Here is a 16,667-nt window from a genome sequence, read left to right on the forward strand (position 1 = left end):
AGTTTAATTTTCCTGCTTGCTGCTATCGTGCGATTGTAATAGTCAGTTTATACTCGGCATATGCGTGTGCTAGCAGTGCAACTATTTTACCAAAGTGCTTAATTTCAATTTGGACTTGATTTTTTTTACGCCGATTTTCTACCAATTTTAACTAATCGCGACGATGAAGATGAATGATCATCTGATGAACTGCAAGAAGAGTCAGTAGTTTACGACTTTTGAGGCGAGTTTTGTCACAAATAGGAGTCCCCAAAGAGCCAGTTTCCAATTTCTAAGCACGGGTGAGTTTTCTCACACTAGTCTAGGCTTTGTAATTATTCCTCTAGCAAATGTATGTGGTGAACATGCTTGCCCTGGTTAAAGGAGTGTATTTACACCCTTTCATCTGCATACAGTGCAAATACACCCCCTAAGCTCGGGTGAGTATAACAACCCCTCATTTCGCGGGCGGGTAAATGCGCTTCCCAAGTTCATGAAGGAAAACTCACCTTTGTTTAGAACGAGGAAACTTGCCTTTTGTGGACGTCTATTTGTTACAAACCAAAGTCACCCCTGTAAGGTGAATTTACAGTGTTTGTTTATCAGTATACTCAAAGCGCTCGGCTACCAGGGCGTACTTCATTTCAGTTAAATATCTGATACTACATATAATTGTATGTAATAATAATAAAAATAATAATTAGAAATTCAAATGAACGTGTCTCGTGATTGCAGGGGTTTGGTGAAGGTTGTGGTCAGTAAAAAAAGGTTGGGAACTACTGTATGAATATATCCAAAAGCTTCGGAATCAGAATCATGTTGACATTCTGTGTCTTAATAATACAACTGGGATGGTGTTTTAAATAATACCATGGACTTTGGGGAAAAAGACCCCCTGCCCCCCCTAAATACATCATTTGCAATGAAACCATTACTTATATATATTATTATTAATGTTATGATTATAAACTTGGTGCATTTCTCTACTCGAAACAGCCGGTCCCCGTGGCGGAGTGGTTAGCACATTGAGCTACGATGCCAGGCATCCCTGATTCAAATCCCGGCCTGGGCGTGGATGTTTGTGAGTGTCCATTCATCAATTTCATCATATCATCACTCATCCTCATCTTTGAAAATTAGGCAAAAGTGGTACTAAAGGCGAAGTAAAATAAAGCAAACAATCAATCAATCAATCCACTCGAAACACCTGATGAGCTAATATCTGGCATAATTGTATTTTGTCAGATGTCAATGAAGGACAATTTTATTCATGAAATTTATGTTGTTTTATCTTTAACTTTATCGGATTTCGGTAATTTGATAAATCCTTTCAAATAACAATTTCATCATTCATCATCATCGTCGCGATTAAACAAAAAGGTAGAATGGCGACGTTTAATAAGAAAAATAAATTAGAAATAAATATATTTTCCTTCTGGCATGCACTACAATGTATTTTCTGTTGATCGTAAAGTCTCATACACGTCAGTACGAAATAAAATATCCATACAGTGCAAATGAATGGAATACAAGTAGAAAGGAAGATTTCTACTTTCGCTAATATTTCTAAGAAAGTTTCCATGTAATATTTTTGGAAAAGTCATACATATGTAGAAAGTACAGATGGCCAAATCCGTTTTTTTTGTTAAAAAAATATATCCGGTATCCGTATAGTAAAAACTGAGAATCCGGATTTCGGAGGGAATCCGGATTTTGAATGGAATCCAGATTTCGAATTCGATCCATCCTGGCTCACGCTTATTTTAAATGTTTAAATAGTACGTAACTAAGTCTACTGACTATGTTTGCAGCTAATTCCAAACTGAGAAAGAGGAATAGTTGGCTAACTGAAAAGCAATGTGCAGTAGTATTGTACAACAGTTCTTTCTTTCCGCCAACATGCCCACATTGCTCGATGACTCCATAACTGTCGTAGCAGTTGCACAAGGGTGATATTTTGATAGATTGCAAAAGTAACCGATGTCGTCCGTCACCTGTTGTAAAGCCTCTTGGCTATCATTCCTATCTCTCCTGTCGGATCACACTTTAAACTGTAGGTCCAGTCCCAATTGGCCTTACTGTGCATAAAGTGGACTTAAAACACCAACTCAATCAATCTATCTTTCCTGTGTGAATCTTGATATGGCCTCCCTACTTCTCTCATTTATGTGTCCCTTCCCTGATGCCCTTTAATTGCTCCATTGAGTATGAATTGTGATAAGATGAAGCAGACGAAAGGACAATCACAAACACACATGGGCAGATCACAAAACCACAAAAAAGCTCCACGTAGGATTGTACTGGCTGTGAGTCCAGACGCCATAGTTTCGTTAGTCTGCTAAATGCAGTCCATGGTGTACTAAGTGGAAGACAGTCTGATATTGGGTTGGTAGATTAGAGTATATTGTTAAATTCATGAGACAATTATTGAAAATATGGGTCGAAATCAGTTTCCCTCCAAAATTTGCTTTCTCTCTGTAATCCGTTATCATTCCAGAACCTGTCTTGCTTCCGGCATTCTTCTCGCTCTGAAATCAGGATTCTCTCCGAAATCCGGATATTATATTTTCCGAATCCGGATTTCAAATTCTCCGAATGCGGATTTTTTTGGCCATCCCTAGAGAAAGGGGGCTGCTTGCAAGTACGATTAAAAGAGAGATACAATTTATTACATAAGATGAATTATATTAAATTAGACTATAATTAGAAACAGTATCACGTTATACATTCTGAGAAGGTTCAGTAAAACTACCTGGACAACTTTTTTTCTTGGATCAGAAATTCCATTTCTGGCATTGTTTCTAAAATGGAACCCAGACCCTCAGGAGTCTTTTTAAGTTGTAAGTTTGCTAACCGCAACACGGTTTACTTCAAAGAAGGAAACATATGGCTTTCATTTAGAACAGTTCCCTTCGCGATAGCCACATCCCTCCTTATCCGACCCTCTCCCTGCCCCCTGTGGTGCACCAGCTGCGGCAACATACATACACTCAGGTCCTCACTTCGTTTGTTGCAGAATCTACAGTTTGAGGACATCAATGTCCTCCCATCGTTGATAGAATTATGTGCGATGCGAGGACCTGTGCACACAAAACACAGGTGTACATTTGGTTATACAGATGACCAACAGTTAGAGGACCGTCCTCGTAATGTCTGTTACATGCCTGTAAGGAGAAAAGTTGTCATATCTTCGTTATTATTTAGCCATTGAGTATGCCGACGCGCGTGGTGTTTCATCTCAATAAAACGTCTTTCTTGAGCGCTACTAATTGCAGTTGAGCCATGTCCTCGTATTGTATGTGATCTGCTCATGTCCTTGCATGGTAGGGTAGACAAACAGGGGGTGGGTGGGTGGGTGTGTGTGTGTGTGTGTGTGTGTGTGTGGGGGGGTGTGTGTGTGTGTGTGTGAGAGAGAGAGAGAGAGAGAGAGAGAGAGAGAGAGAGAGAGAGAGAGAGAGAGAGAGAGAGAGAGAGAGAGAGAGAGAGAGAGAGAGAGAGAGAGAGAGAGTAAATACAAACATGTGCCGACAGTCTAAATATATATATAAAAAAACCTATTCAGTGGAATTACATTGTCATAGGATAGGTTTGAGATTTGAGCACTTTAGATATTGTTTTAAGTCCACTTTATGCACAATTAGGCTAATTGGAACTGGACCTACAGTCAGTTGAAAGTGGGATCTGAACCACAATGTGCCTCCACCAGGTATCGAACCCAGGACTCCTTGATTACAAGGCAACGGTCATATATGCCACCAGAAAGGCCTGCAGGATATGTAAAGATGCAATCAACAGTCAAAGTGTTACATTTTTACATCACATATGAAGGTTCAAAGGGAAAAAACAGGTAAGTGAATGCTCATCAAACTCCATGAAAATGAACTTTTTAATTGTGAAATGTTACTCAACATGTAATTGAAAAGGTACAAAAAAAAATATATGCTTTGATGACTGAAAATGCCAAATGTATGAAACTAAAGAAAACTGTTGAAAACCTTAGCATACACATGGCAGGGAATGACACCACTATTACAAAATAAAATTGACTAACTGTTTTTTTGCCCTGACCCTTCATATAAGACATTAAAATCTCATTTCATAGCAAAGAAATGCACCCTTAGTGACAATATTCGTACTCCATTCTTCTCTCGAAAACGTTTAAGCACACACTCGTAAAAATTAGTTTTGTCCATTTTGAGTTCCTTTAGTAGTTCTTTCTCAATGGACAAATTAGCAAGTCATGACAACCTTCCCTGGCAAATGTCTTGATATGTTTCAGCATTGAAAATGATCTTTCAACTGACACTGTTGTGGCTGGTATTGTCAATACTATAGTGTAAATCACCAACCCTGAGACCTTCCGTAAACAAACCATCTCGCCAATTTGATGTGCAATGCACATATCAAAATCATCTTATATCTGTACATGGTCACAGACAATTTTTATTTCTACGGGGCGTACTGTACGATGTTCATGTTCCAGCACGAACCGCCGAACTTTCCTTCTTAATGGATTTAACTATACTCACACACACACCTGTCGCAGCACAAACAAGGTCAATAACTTTTTTGAGAGGTAACTTCAAATCGTTGTCAGCCTCTTTTTGCATATATTGCAAGATGTTAGCAACAACTTCACGCGTTTGTCCCCTAAGCATTCTGTGGTAAATTTTGGAATGAACAGGAGGCATATTTTACATGTGGAAGACACTACGAAATTGCACTTCTACACACTCAGCACCAAGCTCAAGATAGCACCAGATCAGTAGTGATTGCTGCCACAACAGTTTTTTGATCAATCCGATTGGCTGACGTGACATTATTAGTGAGGCTACTTTAGGTTAGGCTGGGTTGGGTGTGATAGAAAGGGTGTTGTACTAATTCTAACCCACCAGATCTTTGCACCTTGCTATCACTTCCACGAATCATTTCTGAGCTTGTCATTCTGCCCAACCTGCTACGCCATCGCAAGCAGGAAAACCATTTTAGGCTCGCTGACTAGCGAAGCAACAAAACTCAGAGCTGTTCCGAAAATGTGTTGCCTTTACCAGCTGTTCATTGTAGTTGTGTGAATTATGTCAGGTAAACTTGTTTTAACTAATTCATCTACAGCAGCAATTCTTTTTATCAAATGCAAATAGAAAGAAGCAAGACCATTTACCGTCGAGAAAAAACACTTTGCATTCTCTAATGTTGCTCACTGTTTGAGAAAGTACTACTATATTTAAACAATGTGCAAAGCAGTAAACAAATATTGAACTTGGAAAAATATCTCTGACCCTTGCTTGTGTCCCCGAAGGATCCCCTGCCATTACGGCTGCCCCGTCGTATGCTTGACACACCAACTTTGATTCCCAACCAAAAGTTTCAAATGGCAGGAATTAAAGATGTCGGTTCCTGCTGACATACTCAAACCCCCAGAAACACTCAATGATTCTTCCCGACTTCATCACGTAAGGAAACATAGTCGAAAGTTGTGATTTCCTTGGTATGTCAGAGGATTCATCGATCATAATCGCTACAAACTTGGCTTCACGTACCTCGGTTTTATTTGCATCCGTTATGACACTACTTGATCTTTTAACAATGTAATTTTCAATCTCACTTGACAAGCCAGTAAATGTTGTAGAATTCTCTCAATGACTTGCCAGCAAAATATAAAATTCTGCCAACAAGTTGTATGTAACTGCCACGGTTCAATGATGCCTCACTTTCGTTGTGTCCCCGGAATGCTAACTCTTGAGTATGAAGAAAGGTTATTACACTTACAAGATGCTTCAAAACATCCCGATTTTGATTAACAACTTTGTTATGACGATCTATTGTTACGAATCTGTGGTGATCCAGAGCAAAATCCAAACGAGATTGTCTGAATTCATCACTCTGTAATGCATTGTGCACATTATTCAGCAAATATCCTGTACTTGACCTCACAGACTTCGTCTTGTCCGCAGCAAAGAATATGCATGACCGGTAATACAACCTGTTGCGTTCTTCACAACCTGCTAGCCAAATAAACTTTTCGTACAAATTACTTTGGAATGTAGAAATTTTCAGCAAAAAATGCAGGCTCAACCAGAACTTGAACCCGGGTCTCTGGCATACCGTGCCATTGCATTGAGCTGCCAAGCCAGCCTGGCCTCTCCTGATTTTTCGCTATCGCTGTTTTGCCTGCGTTTACCAGGCGAGGCCAGGCCGGCTTGGTAGCTCAGTGGTTAGAAAATTTCTACGTAGTAAATCTCCTGTGTGTGCCTAATCTACAAAAATTACATTCGAAGTTTCGCACAAAGCCTCTTGAGCTAATTCGTTTTAAGTCCGGTAAATCCATTGTTGGTCACCCACCCACGATTTTCATTTTCACACTTATCTCTCTCAAGCTGAACGAAGCAAATTTCTATTGCTCCCTAATAAACCTGCATTTCACCGTATTAACGGTTCCGAAATTTGGGTTCATTTTGATAAATTCAGAGCACAAAACATGAAGCACACTTTCTCTTCCACAACTGCAAAGCATCCAAGCAAGATCACTTTGAAAACCTCTCAAACCACAGAAAATGATACCAAGCTATATCGCCCATGGAAAAAAAAGATAAATCATTTGGAGAGAGAGAAATTATGCTGTGGAATCAGAATCAAAATTATTACAACAGAAAGAGTATGTACATAATAAAAGTGTCATACAGTGGCATGCCCCCCCCCCCCTCTTTGGCCCAATATTCCTAAAAAAAAGGGACGGTTAAGGCAGGAAAAAGACAAAATGAGGAATGACTACTAAAAAAAAGTACAGCCAAACCCCCTTGGCCCCCTTTTCGAAAATCCTTGGAACGCCACTTGTGTCACAATAAAACATGTTCTTTAAATCATATATATTGTACACATTATGAACTACTGTTGTGTTGTTTACAAATATCAGAAGATAACTATTTTTCAGCTAGTTTTATTTTCACCCCTAAGTTCCATCCAAAAGCTGTCAATTTATTGAATTAGCTCACTTGAATTACTGTGTAAATAATTTGATAATTACAAACACTACTGACTTAATGGTAGCGGTTAACACTGCTGATGTAATTTGAGCTGGATCAAGCTGGATGCAGACATTCCACTTGCTGGAAACACAAATGCCTGCCCTTTACCATCTTGCCCCAACTTCCAATGTCAAATTTTTTTACGTTTTACAACTTGCAAAATCCAAAATAATTTACAATATAAAGTGATATATATGGAATTTAGAACAGCAATAATAAAGGAGCATGCAAGCTACACAAAGCACAGGTTTTCTAGAAGCTTTGTGGACCGTTTCCACCCAAATTTCATTCTTCGCTATGTGGCTCCTTTGGGCCACATATTTCTCCGCAGAGCAGCCACAAGCATTGAGGTTGGTGCTTTCCACAGCTCCTGAGGGAGTTTGTGGCCGTAAATTTTCGCGAAATTGAGTGTGATGGAAACTAAAAATGTCTAATATACTAAGTACATTAAAAAAAAAAAGAAAATGAATATTGTACTATATTTTCACCTTTGCTTTACACTCAAGAAGCCAGTAGAATGATCAGCTTTCTGTTTAATGACTGCTTTTAATCTCTTGACAAGTTGTGTCCAACAGTCCATTATATTGTGCAAGTTGTAATTTAAATTTAGAAAGTAGTGCATTTGCATTAGATAAAGATAAATAAAAGCTTGAGAACAATAAAAATGAATAGACAGGAAAACATCCCTCCGAAAAAGGATTTTTTTCCCCACCCACTTCCAACTAAATATGTAAATCTGTGTTTGTATCGTTTCAGTTTGTTTTTCTATTGGGTACATAGGAAGAAGAAACAAAAGTTATGTATAAGATAATTGCAAGGTACATTAAATATTTTGTACTCTAATGATCATACAAAATTTATATATTTTCTCATTTTAACTCATATCTTACATTAATGAAAATTAGCTTTCATCAATATTAGTACTATACAAGTTTAAATTAGAAAATATATATATTTCGTATAATTATTAGAATACAAGATATTGTATGTGTCTTGCAAATATCTTATGTAATTTGAAACACAAATGTTACATTAATGAAAGTTACACACACAATCATTTTTACTGTTATGCACTATTTTCACTCCCACCATCTGCTTTCCAACAGGAAATCTTTAAACTGATCAGTAAAATTTTTCAATACATGTACATCGGATCTTGGAATTTTAGATAGTTCATCTTGTTCTCCACACTCTTTGAACCTCTTACTATTTCCTTCTGTTACCATACCATTATCCTTCCGTTTTTTGTCAATGTTCTGCACTCTATCATAAGATTCTATTTCTGTTCTTTGGCTATGTACAGATTCCTTTTCTTTCATTGCATTTTTTTTCAGCAAAATATTTCTTGCACTCACAGTTCCCCCTTTCCTGAAAAATAGAAACTATTAACAATGATCTTGACAATACAGATACGAGTATCGTTTCAAAGAAATTGATTACATGCTCCTAATTGTCAACTTACGAGGGTTATTTTTTAAGTAAGGTTCGTTTTGCAATAAATACGAAGTAAGTAAATGTTTAAAAAAAAAAACAATTTTTTTTTTCTGAATTTACATACACTTCGATATTTTTCTACATAATTTCCTTGCCGGTTTAAACATTTATCGTAACGAACAACGAGTTTTTGGATACCCTACTCATTGAACTCTGCCGCCTGTGCATTAAATAAATGCTGGGAAAAAGATCAAGAAAATGGGAAGAAAGGTCAAGAATTTTTAATTTGTTATTTTGGTAGACACCCTGCAGAAGTGTCGGTTGATTCTGATGAAAAACTGATTGAAGGAGATTCTCCAAAAAGTTACTGTAATACTCACTGGTTATGGTAATTTCCTTCAGTTCTGTGTGACAAAGGAGAATGACCTCCTAATTGTAGGTAACAAGAAGCATCACCTTAATGTTGCAGCATGCTTCTTGAAACTTTGACAATCTTGGGTAAATCACAAAAACAAAATTCTCTCCAGATTTTTCAGACCAAATCATTGACTTTTGGATATGGGGAAGGAAGCAAGTATCGGGTGTTAATTTTTTATGATACTTGCCATGTATTGATTAATGATTAACAAGGAATATTTTTTTTATAAAAAAACATAAATAATACATAATTATAGTACAATTAATAACACAAATATTGCTCCAAATAACTATTTACGAAACACACTGAAAAAAGCCAACAAGAAAGTGGAAATTTCCCATATCCACCTATTGAAGTACATGAAAATAGTTCAAATTTTACTGTAACTATTGGCAATAGTCACTATATCAAAGTGAAGTATAGTTTGTCAACAAGTTATGTATTTAAGCAGAACCACTGATTTGTACCTAACACCTTATTATAGCAAATGTTCTTCCTCTCGGTCGAATAGTTATCAGCTTTTAAAAATGTGAAGTAATATAGTTTTTGCATCTCACTCGGCTGCCATTACATCTACACTTGTGACCTAGAGCTCACTTCTGATTTGTTGTGCTGTATGGAAGTTAGGATCAATGTTGTCTGTGAAAAATGCCATGGAATATTGTATGGCTTCAAAATACTGTAAGATTTATTCACTTACATGCTAGAATTCGATCGTAGCAGTAATGTTAAATAAATGCAGTAACCACACGAAGTAAGAGAACTTGCTTATTATTCAAAACTAAATAGATAGAGAGGAACCTTAACTTAGGCAACAAGGTTGTTCAACTTCTTACATATGATTGGCTCAAATCCTTGTGGGGAGACACATGGGGTCTTGGGTCTGGCTATATTTTAATGTGCATTTTCTAAAGACAAGCACACCACGTATGGATAGGGTGACCAGACACACACATTCAAAAAAGAGGACAGAGCATGGCAAAAAAAAGAGGGCAAAGCCATAAAAAAGAGGACACCACAAAAAATGGCACCACATTTGCCATTACTCAAAATTTAAGCAATATTAAAAAATCTTGCCAACGCCTTGCTCACAGATATTTTTCAAGTGATCTCTTTCAATAACTCCCTCTTATCTTTAAGCAAAGAAAGCAATCTCCTAATCTGTTGTTTAACAAATGACAAAGAATATCTACAATTTGAAGCACATAATTTTACTCCTTTTCTAATTCTTTCATATTAGAATGAAATATCCAAACTAAAGATGCTGATATGGGTCCAAAGCATCCAAGGTCAACTGCTTTAACTCTAGAAGAGGTAATTGGCATTTGATTGTTTCTGTTGTTGCTTTCTATTGTTCCTTTAGGTAGTTTAGATTGTTTCAAGAAATATGATTTTAATGCAAGGAACATTTCTAGCTCTCTTTCAACAGCAGGGTAACAGCCACCTTACACTTACCTCATAATCGTTTCTTCCATCCTTTTAAAAGCCGGATATTTTCTTGCAAGATCATTGTTGAATTTACACTTTTGCTTCGTTATTTCATGAAAGTAAATATTACTTAATAATCAAAATTCTCACTACGCGTTTCTGTATCGCCTATGTATAACTCGAAAAGGAACTTGCCGATCTCCGTGGAGGAGTGGTTAACACACTGCGCCACAACGCCAGGGGTCCCGGATTCTAATCCCGAGCCCGGTATGGGTGTTCTTTGTGAGTGTCCCTTCATTAAAATCGTCATATCATCGCTCCTACCCATCTTCGCGATTAGCCAAAAGTGGCAGAAAAGCGAAGTAAAATAAACCAAATCAATCAATTGAAAAGGAACTGCACAGACTCAGTCGTTAGGGCATCTGACTACCATGTGAAAGAGAGGTTCGATCCCCGACGGGGGAGATCCGGGATTTTTTTCTACCTGTTCAAGCAGCTCCGACGCTCACCCAGCATCGTATAAAGTGGATACCTGGAGGAAACTCTGGGGGGTAAAGGCAACCAGGGGCTTGGTGCTGATCACATCACCCCTACCTTTGGCCACGATCAAGGAAGTGAGGGGCCCCAACTCCACACCACCTATACGCCTTCATGACGTGGTGCAAAGCACAGGGGAGCACTTTACTTTTACAGACTACGTGCATTCCTGCAGGACAAAGCATCGAGTTAGAATAATACTAATGACTAGGGTGTGGAATCTTGCCTATTTTATTTATTTGTAGTAAAACACAGGCTTTAATGTTTAAAGTTCATTTCATGGTGTTTCTAGTCCGAGAATGCATTTTTATAGTGCCTATAAATGCCTGTTTCGAGGGTTAGTACCTATTTTGCTAAATCGTGCCAAAAAATTGCTATTCTGCAATTTTGCATACTTAAGGTTTTTATTACGTGCCTTTGGCTTTCCCTACATTGAAGAAGGCTTTGTTGATGTTATCTGGTATTTGCCAGATTTGAGGCTCTCAATTGGAACACTGTTTACATTTTTTTTGTCACAATGATGGATGTTTTTTTCGTCGTTTGTTCAAATCCGCACAGTCGTTAGCACAAGCTCTTTTTGTGAGAATTATTTTAACTGATGATTCCCCACAAATGTGAATTTCGATCAAAAGAGTATTAATAGTTTGTTAATCGTTAGCGCACTTTTATGTATAAACTGAAGTGCTAATACAGTTTAACTGTATATTGTAAAAAAAGAAAATTGAAATAGTTCACATTCATTACCCATTTTAATATCTTTTTTTTTTTTTTTAATTTTAGGGTGTCTATTTTCATGCATTTTGAGTATATATTACCTTTTTAAGTGCCTATCTTCATCATTTTGTGCCTATTTGAGAGGTTTTGAGTGCCTATAAATCCACACCCTACTAATGACTCAGTCGGGAGAGTGATCGTGTTCGGCTCCCAGATGCTAGGTGAGCAGAGCATTGCTCGAATACTTAATGCACCCCAAGTGATATGATGTTCGTTATGCATGGAAGCATTCTCTATGCAGCACATTTGCTATGGTCGATGCCATACTCTTTCGAAAAAAGGAGGATTTACCGATTTCTAAAAAATCTGCCTCGACGCCGGACAGACACCTAAAAAGGAGGACGTCTGGTCACCCTACGTATGGATCCTCCTACTACAGCAGTTAACTCCAAGGAACATCAGACGATGCCAGTACAGTAGGGTAGATGACAGCAGCAGACGTAATGGCATTTCACATACGAAAGAAGCACATCCAGCGAAAGTGCAAGTTCAAATGAGGATGCTGGCAGTAACCATTGAAATTAATAGAACACTAATAAAAAAAACAGTTGTGCAGATGAGTAAGTACCTCAGTTCTTTATATCTTAAGATATTAATCACGGATTAATGGGTACTAGAATTCCTGCCAACTTTTTTGGTTAAATTGCGATAGAGAGGGAGAAATACGATCTCCATGCAGACATTATGTGTAACCACTCCCAGGTGCTATTCGACTGTTTTACTCCTTGGCTAGTCTGAACTCACCAGGATTGAATGACTGAATTGGTCTTTTAAGTCCACTTTATGCACAGTAAAGCTAATCGGGACTAGACCTACAGTTTAAAGTGTGATTCGAACCACTATGTGCTCCACTGGGCATCGAACCCGGGTCCCCTTGATTACAAGGTGACAACGCTTGCTTTTCTACTACTTTTGGCTAATCACAATGAGGCGAGTCATGACATGATGAAACTGATGAAGGGACACTCACAATGAACACCCAAGCCCAGGCAGGGATTCAAAAACAGAACCAGTGGTGTTGTTGCTACCCACTCTGCCACAGAGGTCGGCCCACCAATAATAATAAAATATTATTATTAGTAGTAGTGTCAAAGATGTTATTATCCTCATAAATTATGCAAAAAAGAAGACTATGCCATTCACTCGTATGCATAAACAAATGAACAAAAAAGGACAGAACTGAACTAACGTCATATACGTGGTCTGTTAGGAAAGTAATGAGACTGGCAACACTGTGCATGAACCGGCAACGCTGCTGCCCCCAACTTCACACGGCAGGTAGGTGAACGCCGTTGACTCAGTATCAGTTGCAACTTGCTACAGTTGCTACACGAGTGTTGAGAGTGTCTGACGTGAAGTTATGTTTGTGATGTGAGTTACGAAAATGGACTGGCAAAAGTTTGAATAACGTTGTGCCATCAAATTTTGTGTTAAGCTTGGCGAATCCGCTACTGTGACTTATGAAAAGTTACAAAGGGCTTATGGAGAACATGCACTATCTAGGGCACAAGTGTTCAGATGGCACAAGTCCTTTTTAGAAGGCCGAGAACAAGTGGAAGACGAACCTCGAGCGGGAAGATCTTCTACCTCAAAAATGGATGACAATGTGGAAAGAGTAAGGTCTCTTGTGAGGTCAGATCGTCGATTGACTGTGAGAATGATCAGTAGTGAGTTAAATTTGAACGTGTGTACCATCCATGAAATGTTAACACAAGATTCAGGAAACCGGTTGCACGTGTGCGACCAGACATTGCACGCACTTGAATGCTGCACCACGACAATGCAGCATGTCACATGGCAGTCTCCATCAATGAATTTTTGGCAAAAAAAAAAAAGCATTCCTGTGGTTCCTCAGCCCCCTTATTTGCTGGATCTCAGTCATTGAGACTTTTTTTTTATTACCCTTGCTCAAAAACCACTTGAAAGGATGCCACTTTGATACTTTGGATAATATCCAGAAGAGCATAACCGACGAGCTAAAAGGTATTCCAGCAGAAGCCTTTCAGCACTGCTACGAACAATGGAAACAACACCTCCATCGCTGTGTAGCTGCCCAAGGGAACTATTTTGAAGGGAATAATCTTGATTTGTAAAAATAATAAAATTCATCGTTTACAGAAAATCAGTCTCATTACTTTCCTAACAGACCACGTATGTGCAAACACGTTATTGGCAGAGCTCAACAAATATTCACCACCAATATCCACTAAAACGAACAAAAATTTACTTACTCTCTGTCTCTCTTACATCCTGTATCATCTGGTGGGGGAAGTCTGCCAGAAAGCTGCACATGTTTCACTAAATATTCATCAGTTTTATCTGGCTCTATAACATCATAGTCTCCAATAAACTTCACCAGCATCTTTTCACTTGGAGCACATCCTCGCTCTTTGGTAGTAAGAGTGGATGCAGTAATAGGTGTTTCTTTTTTGGTTGCATCTTCATCTTTTCTCTGTGGCCAAATCGGCTCATCCAAGACACCTGAAGCCTCATCATCCTTCTCTACATTCGTTGTTTCACTTGAGACTGCCTGCGATGAGTCTAATGCTTTCGTTGTAATACCTTCATTGCATTGAACTCTTGTGACATCACTGCAGTTAATTCTTGAATTTTCTTCCTGCAGGGAAATAAAGTATCAATAATGCTCCTGAATTTATTTGCATGTATTTTTTTTTTATTTAACATCACATTTCTAACACTTCTGGCTAATAATGACAATGTGGATAAGCAGGCCCAGAGACAGAATTTTATTTTAGGGAGTGCTCAGCAGCTGCCATCTAAAGGCGAAAAAGTTGGGGTAGAAGGCCTGAAGATGAATTGCTCAGTGTAAAACAACTTATTACACAATATGTTTAATCCTGCTAATAAATAAATAACTTGTGGTGCAACAGCCCATTGAGGGCCGGGCCTACCTACGTACTGACTTCTGGCCTCACTCCTACCTGATTCTACTCAGGTTACAGGAAGATGTGTGGTAAGCACGTCAAACCCTCAGACGTCGTTGTAGGTTTCCATGACCGGGTTATGCTACTCATTTGTAGCTCCCCAATTTCCTCATGATGGTGGGTGGCTACCGGTCCTGTCCACAGGCTGAAATCTCAGCGAAAAGTTGTTATGCTTCCCCCAGGAGACCTCCGTAGCAGGAGCACAAAGCATGATGCCTTAGACCGCATGGCCACAGTGCGGGACATTAATCCTGCTAATGGGGTGAAATTAACTACCAAAGTACACTATTTTAGTTAGATATTTGTAGGATTTTGGGAGGAGCATCAGCTGCCTGAGCCCTCCCCCTGGTTATGTGCCTGTGGGTAAGTGATTATAAGTAGATAAAGGACACTTACTCAGGCTGGAACTTGAACATGAGCAACATGCTTGGCTACTGAGCCTGCTATTTCTGAATTTTGCAACTTGCATGACAAATAAAACACACTTATTAAATACATCTTCGAAAATGTTTCAGTACCATTTGATGCAATGATTTTTTTGGACTATGTTTGATTCACTGATTTGATTTATTTTGTTGATTTTCTATGTAAACTAAGTCACAGTCGAACATTAAAATTACATATTTATATATTTAAAAGTGTAGCAAGAAGCTTATTGGCCCCAATTATCGGGTAGATATCATATTGTCATTAACCTGCATTGTTGTGTTTAATTTAAGAAAAAAATTAAATTGAACTCAAATAACTAAAGCACAACAATAATGTTACACATTTGCTGACACTTGACACAATATTTTAACCCCAAAACTACATTATGGTGTCACAAATCCTGATTTGAAGCCTGGACCTTCAACCATCACAAGGATCCACAGCCGCTATGCTCAGACAATTTCAAACTCAAACATTTAACTAATCAAGTTCAAGATATCTAACCTTGCGTCTGTCAGATGGATTGTTCTGCAAAAGACTCTAACAAAGTAAACTAATTAAGAGAATTTTGTTTTATTTTCCACGCAGCTTTCTTTTCCTTCCTCAATAAAAATAAAAGCTAAAGTGTGAAAAACTTTGTAATTTGGGATCAATGGGATTTGGATTAATAAAAGTTGCAATTTTTCACGTTTACGGAGAAAAATTCACGCAGAATTCACGGAGCCAATAATTCATGCAGAATTCCCAAAATTCAAGGAATTCCTGGTGAGTGGCCACCCTGGAAATACATTCTATGTAGATGATGTAGATCCGAATATGTATTATTATTACTAGGGAACGGAACTTTATGTGCTAAAAAACACAGAAATATTTATTTTTTATGTGTCATAAATGTTGAAAATATGTGATAAAAACAGGAAAATATGTGACAAAAATAAAAACATTTGGTAACAAAAACAAACTATAACATGCATTTTAAACACCTGAAATTAGTTTCTAAATGATTACCTCTTAGCGAGCAATTTTTTGGAAGAGTTGCAGTGGATCACCATAGTTTTTTCCAAATTCTCCATTGTAAATCTGTGACGATTATCTCTAAAAAGCATCTTATATTGTGAGAAAGATCGCTCCACGTCACAAGAAACAATTCTTGCATATTTGAATCACGAAATGTCACTAACGCTTAAGTATTCCAAAGCTTCCTCTTCCTCTACTTCACTTTCCAAAACACATGCAATTTGGCACAAAGTTTGAAAACCTTGTTTTTTCCCAAAAAATTCTGTACATTTAGACACTTAGATCCAGTGAGTTCTTGCAGTTTCGATTCTACTATACGGACTTTAACAATGGAAGCTGCCAAAGTGTTCGCGGACGATTCAAGCTTTCATATGGAATTAGAGAGAATGGACAGGTTTGTTGAGATGTATGCCAATTCGACTTTTACGGAGGGCTCCATCAACAGTTCTTGCAGAATTCTTCTTTGTCGAGATCATTTACAACAGATACAATTTTTTCAAACTTCTGGGCATAACATCTGCATCCAACCAAGTGCCCCATCGCGTAACTACAGGTGTAGGGGGAAGGGGAACCTCAGGACATTTTTGTTTAAAATTGTCTATTCTTCTAGCCAACTTGATAAAAACTTTCTTGCCATTTGAAACCAGTTTATCGACATTGGGATAAAGAGCTCTTATCTTT

General features: G+C 38.1%; 1 protein-coding gene across 3 annotated transcripts in view; it reads right to left on the bottom strand.

Annotated features, from left to right (window-relative positions):
- Positions 1 to 7,524: 7,524 nt before the first annotated feature.
- Positions 7,525 to 16,667, bottom strand: part of LOC145996420 (uncharacterized) — a 45,550-nt gene continuing 36,407 nt past the window's right edge. For all 3 annotated transcript variants that reach the window (XM_083132886.1, XM_083132884.1, XM_083132885.1), the window contains exons 5-6: positions 13,827 to 14,212; positions 7,525 to 8,372 (exon numbers count right to left, since the gene is read on the bottom strand). In XM_083132886.1, coding sequence (XP_082989012.1) covers positions 8,084 to 8,372; positions 13,827 to 14,212 — 675 coding nt within the window. In that variant the 3' untranslated portion in view covers positions 7,525 to 8,083. The remainder of the gene's footprint in view (positions 8,373 to 13,826; positions 14,213 to 16,667) is intronic.

Source organism: Lepisma saccharinum, chromosome 12 (genome assembly GCF_977018435.1).
Source record: "Lepisma saccharinum chromosome 12, izLepSacc3.1, whole genome shotgun sequence".
In the NCBI taxonomy this organism is placed as follows: Eukaryota; Metazoa; Arthropoda; class Insecta; order Zygentoma; family Lepismatidae; genus Lepisma; species Lepisma saccharinum.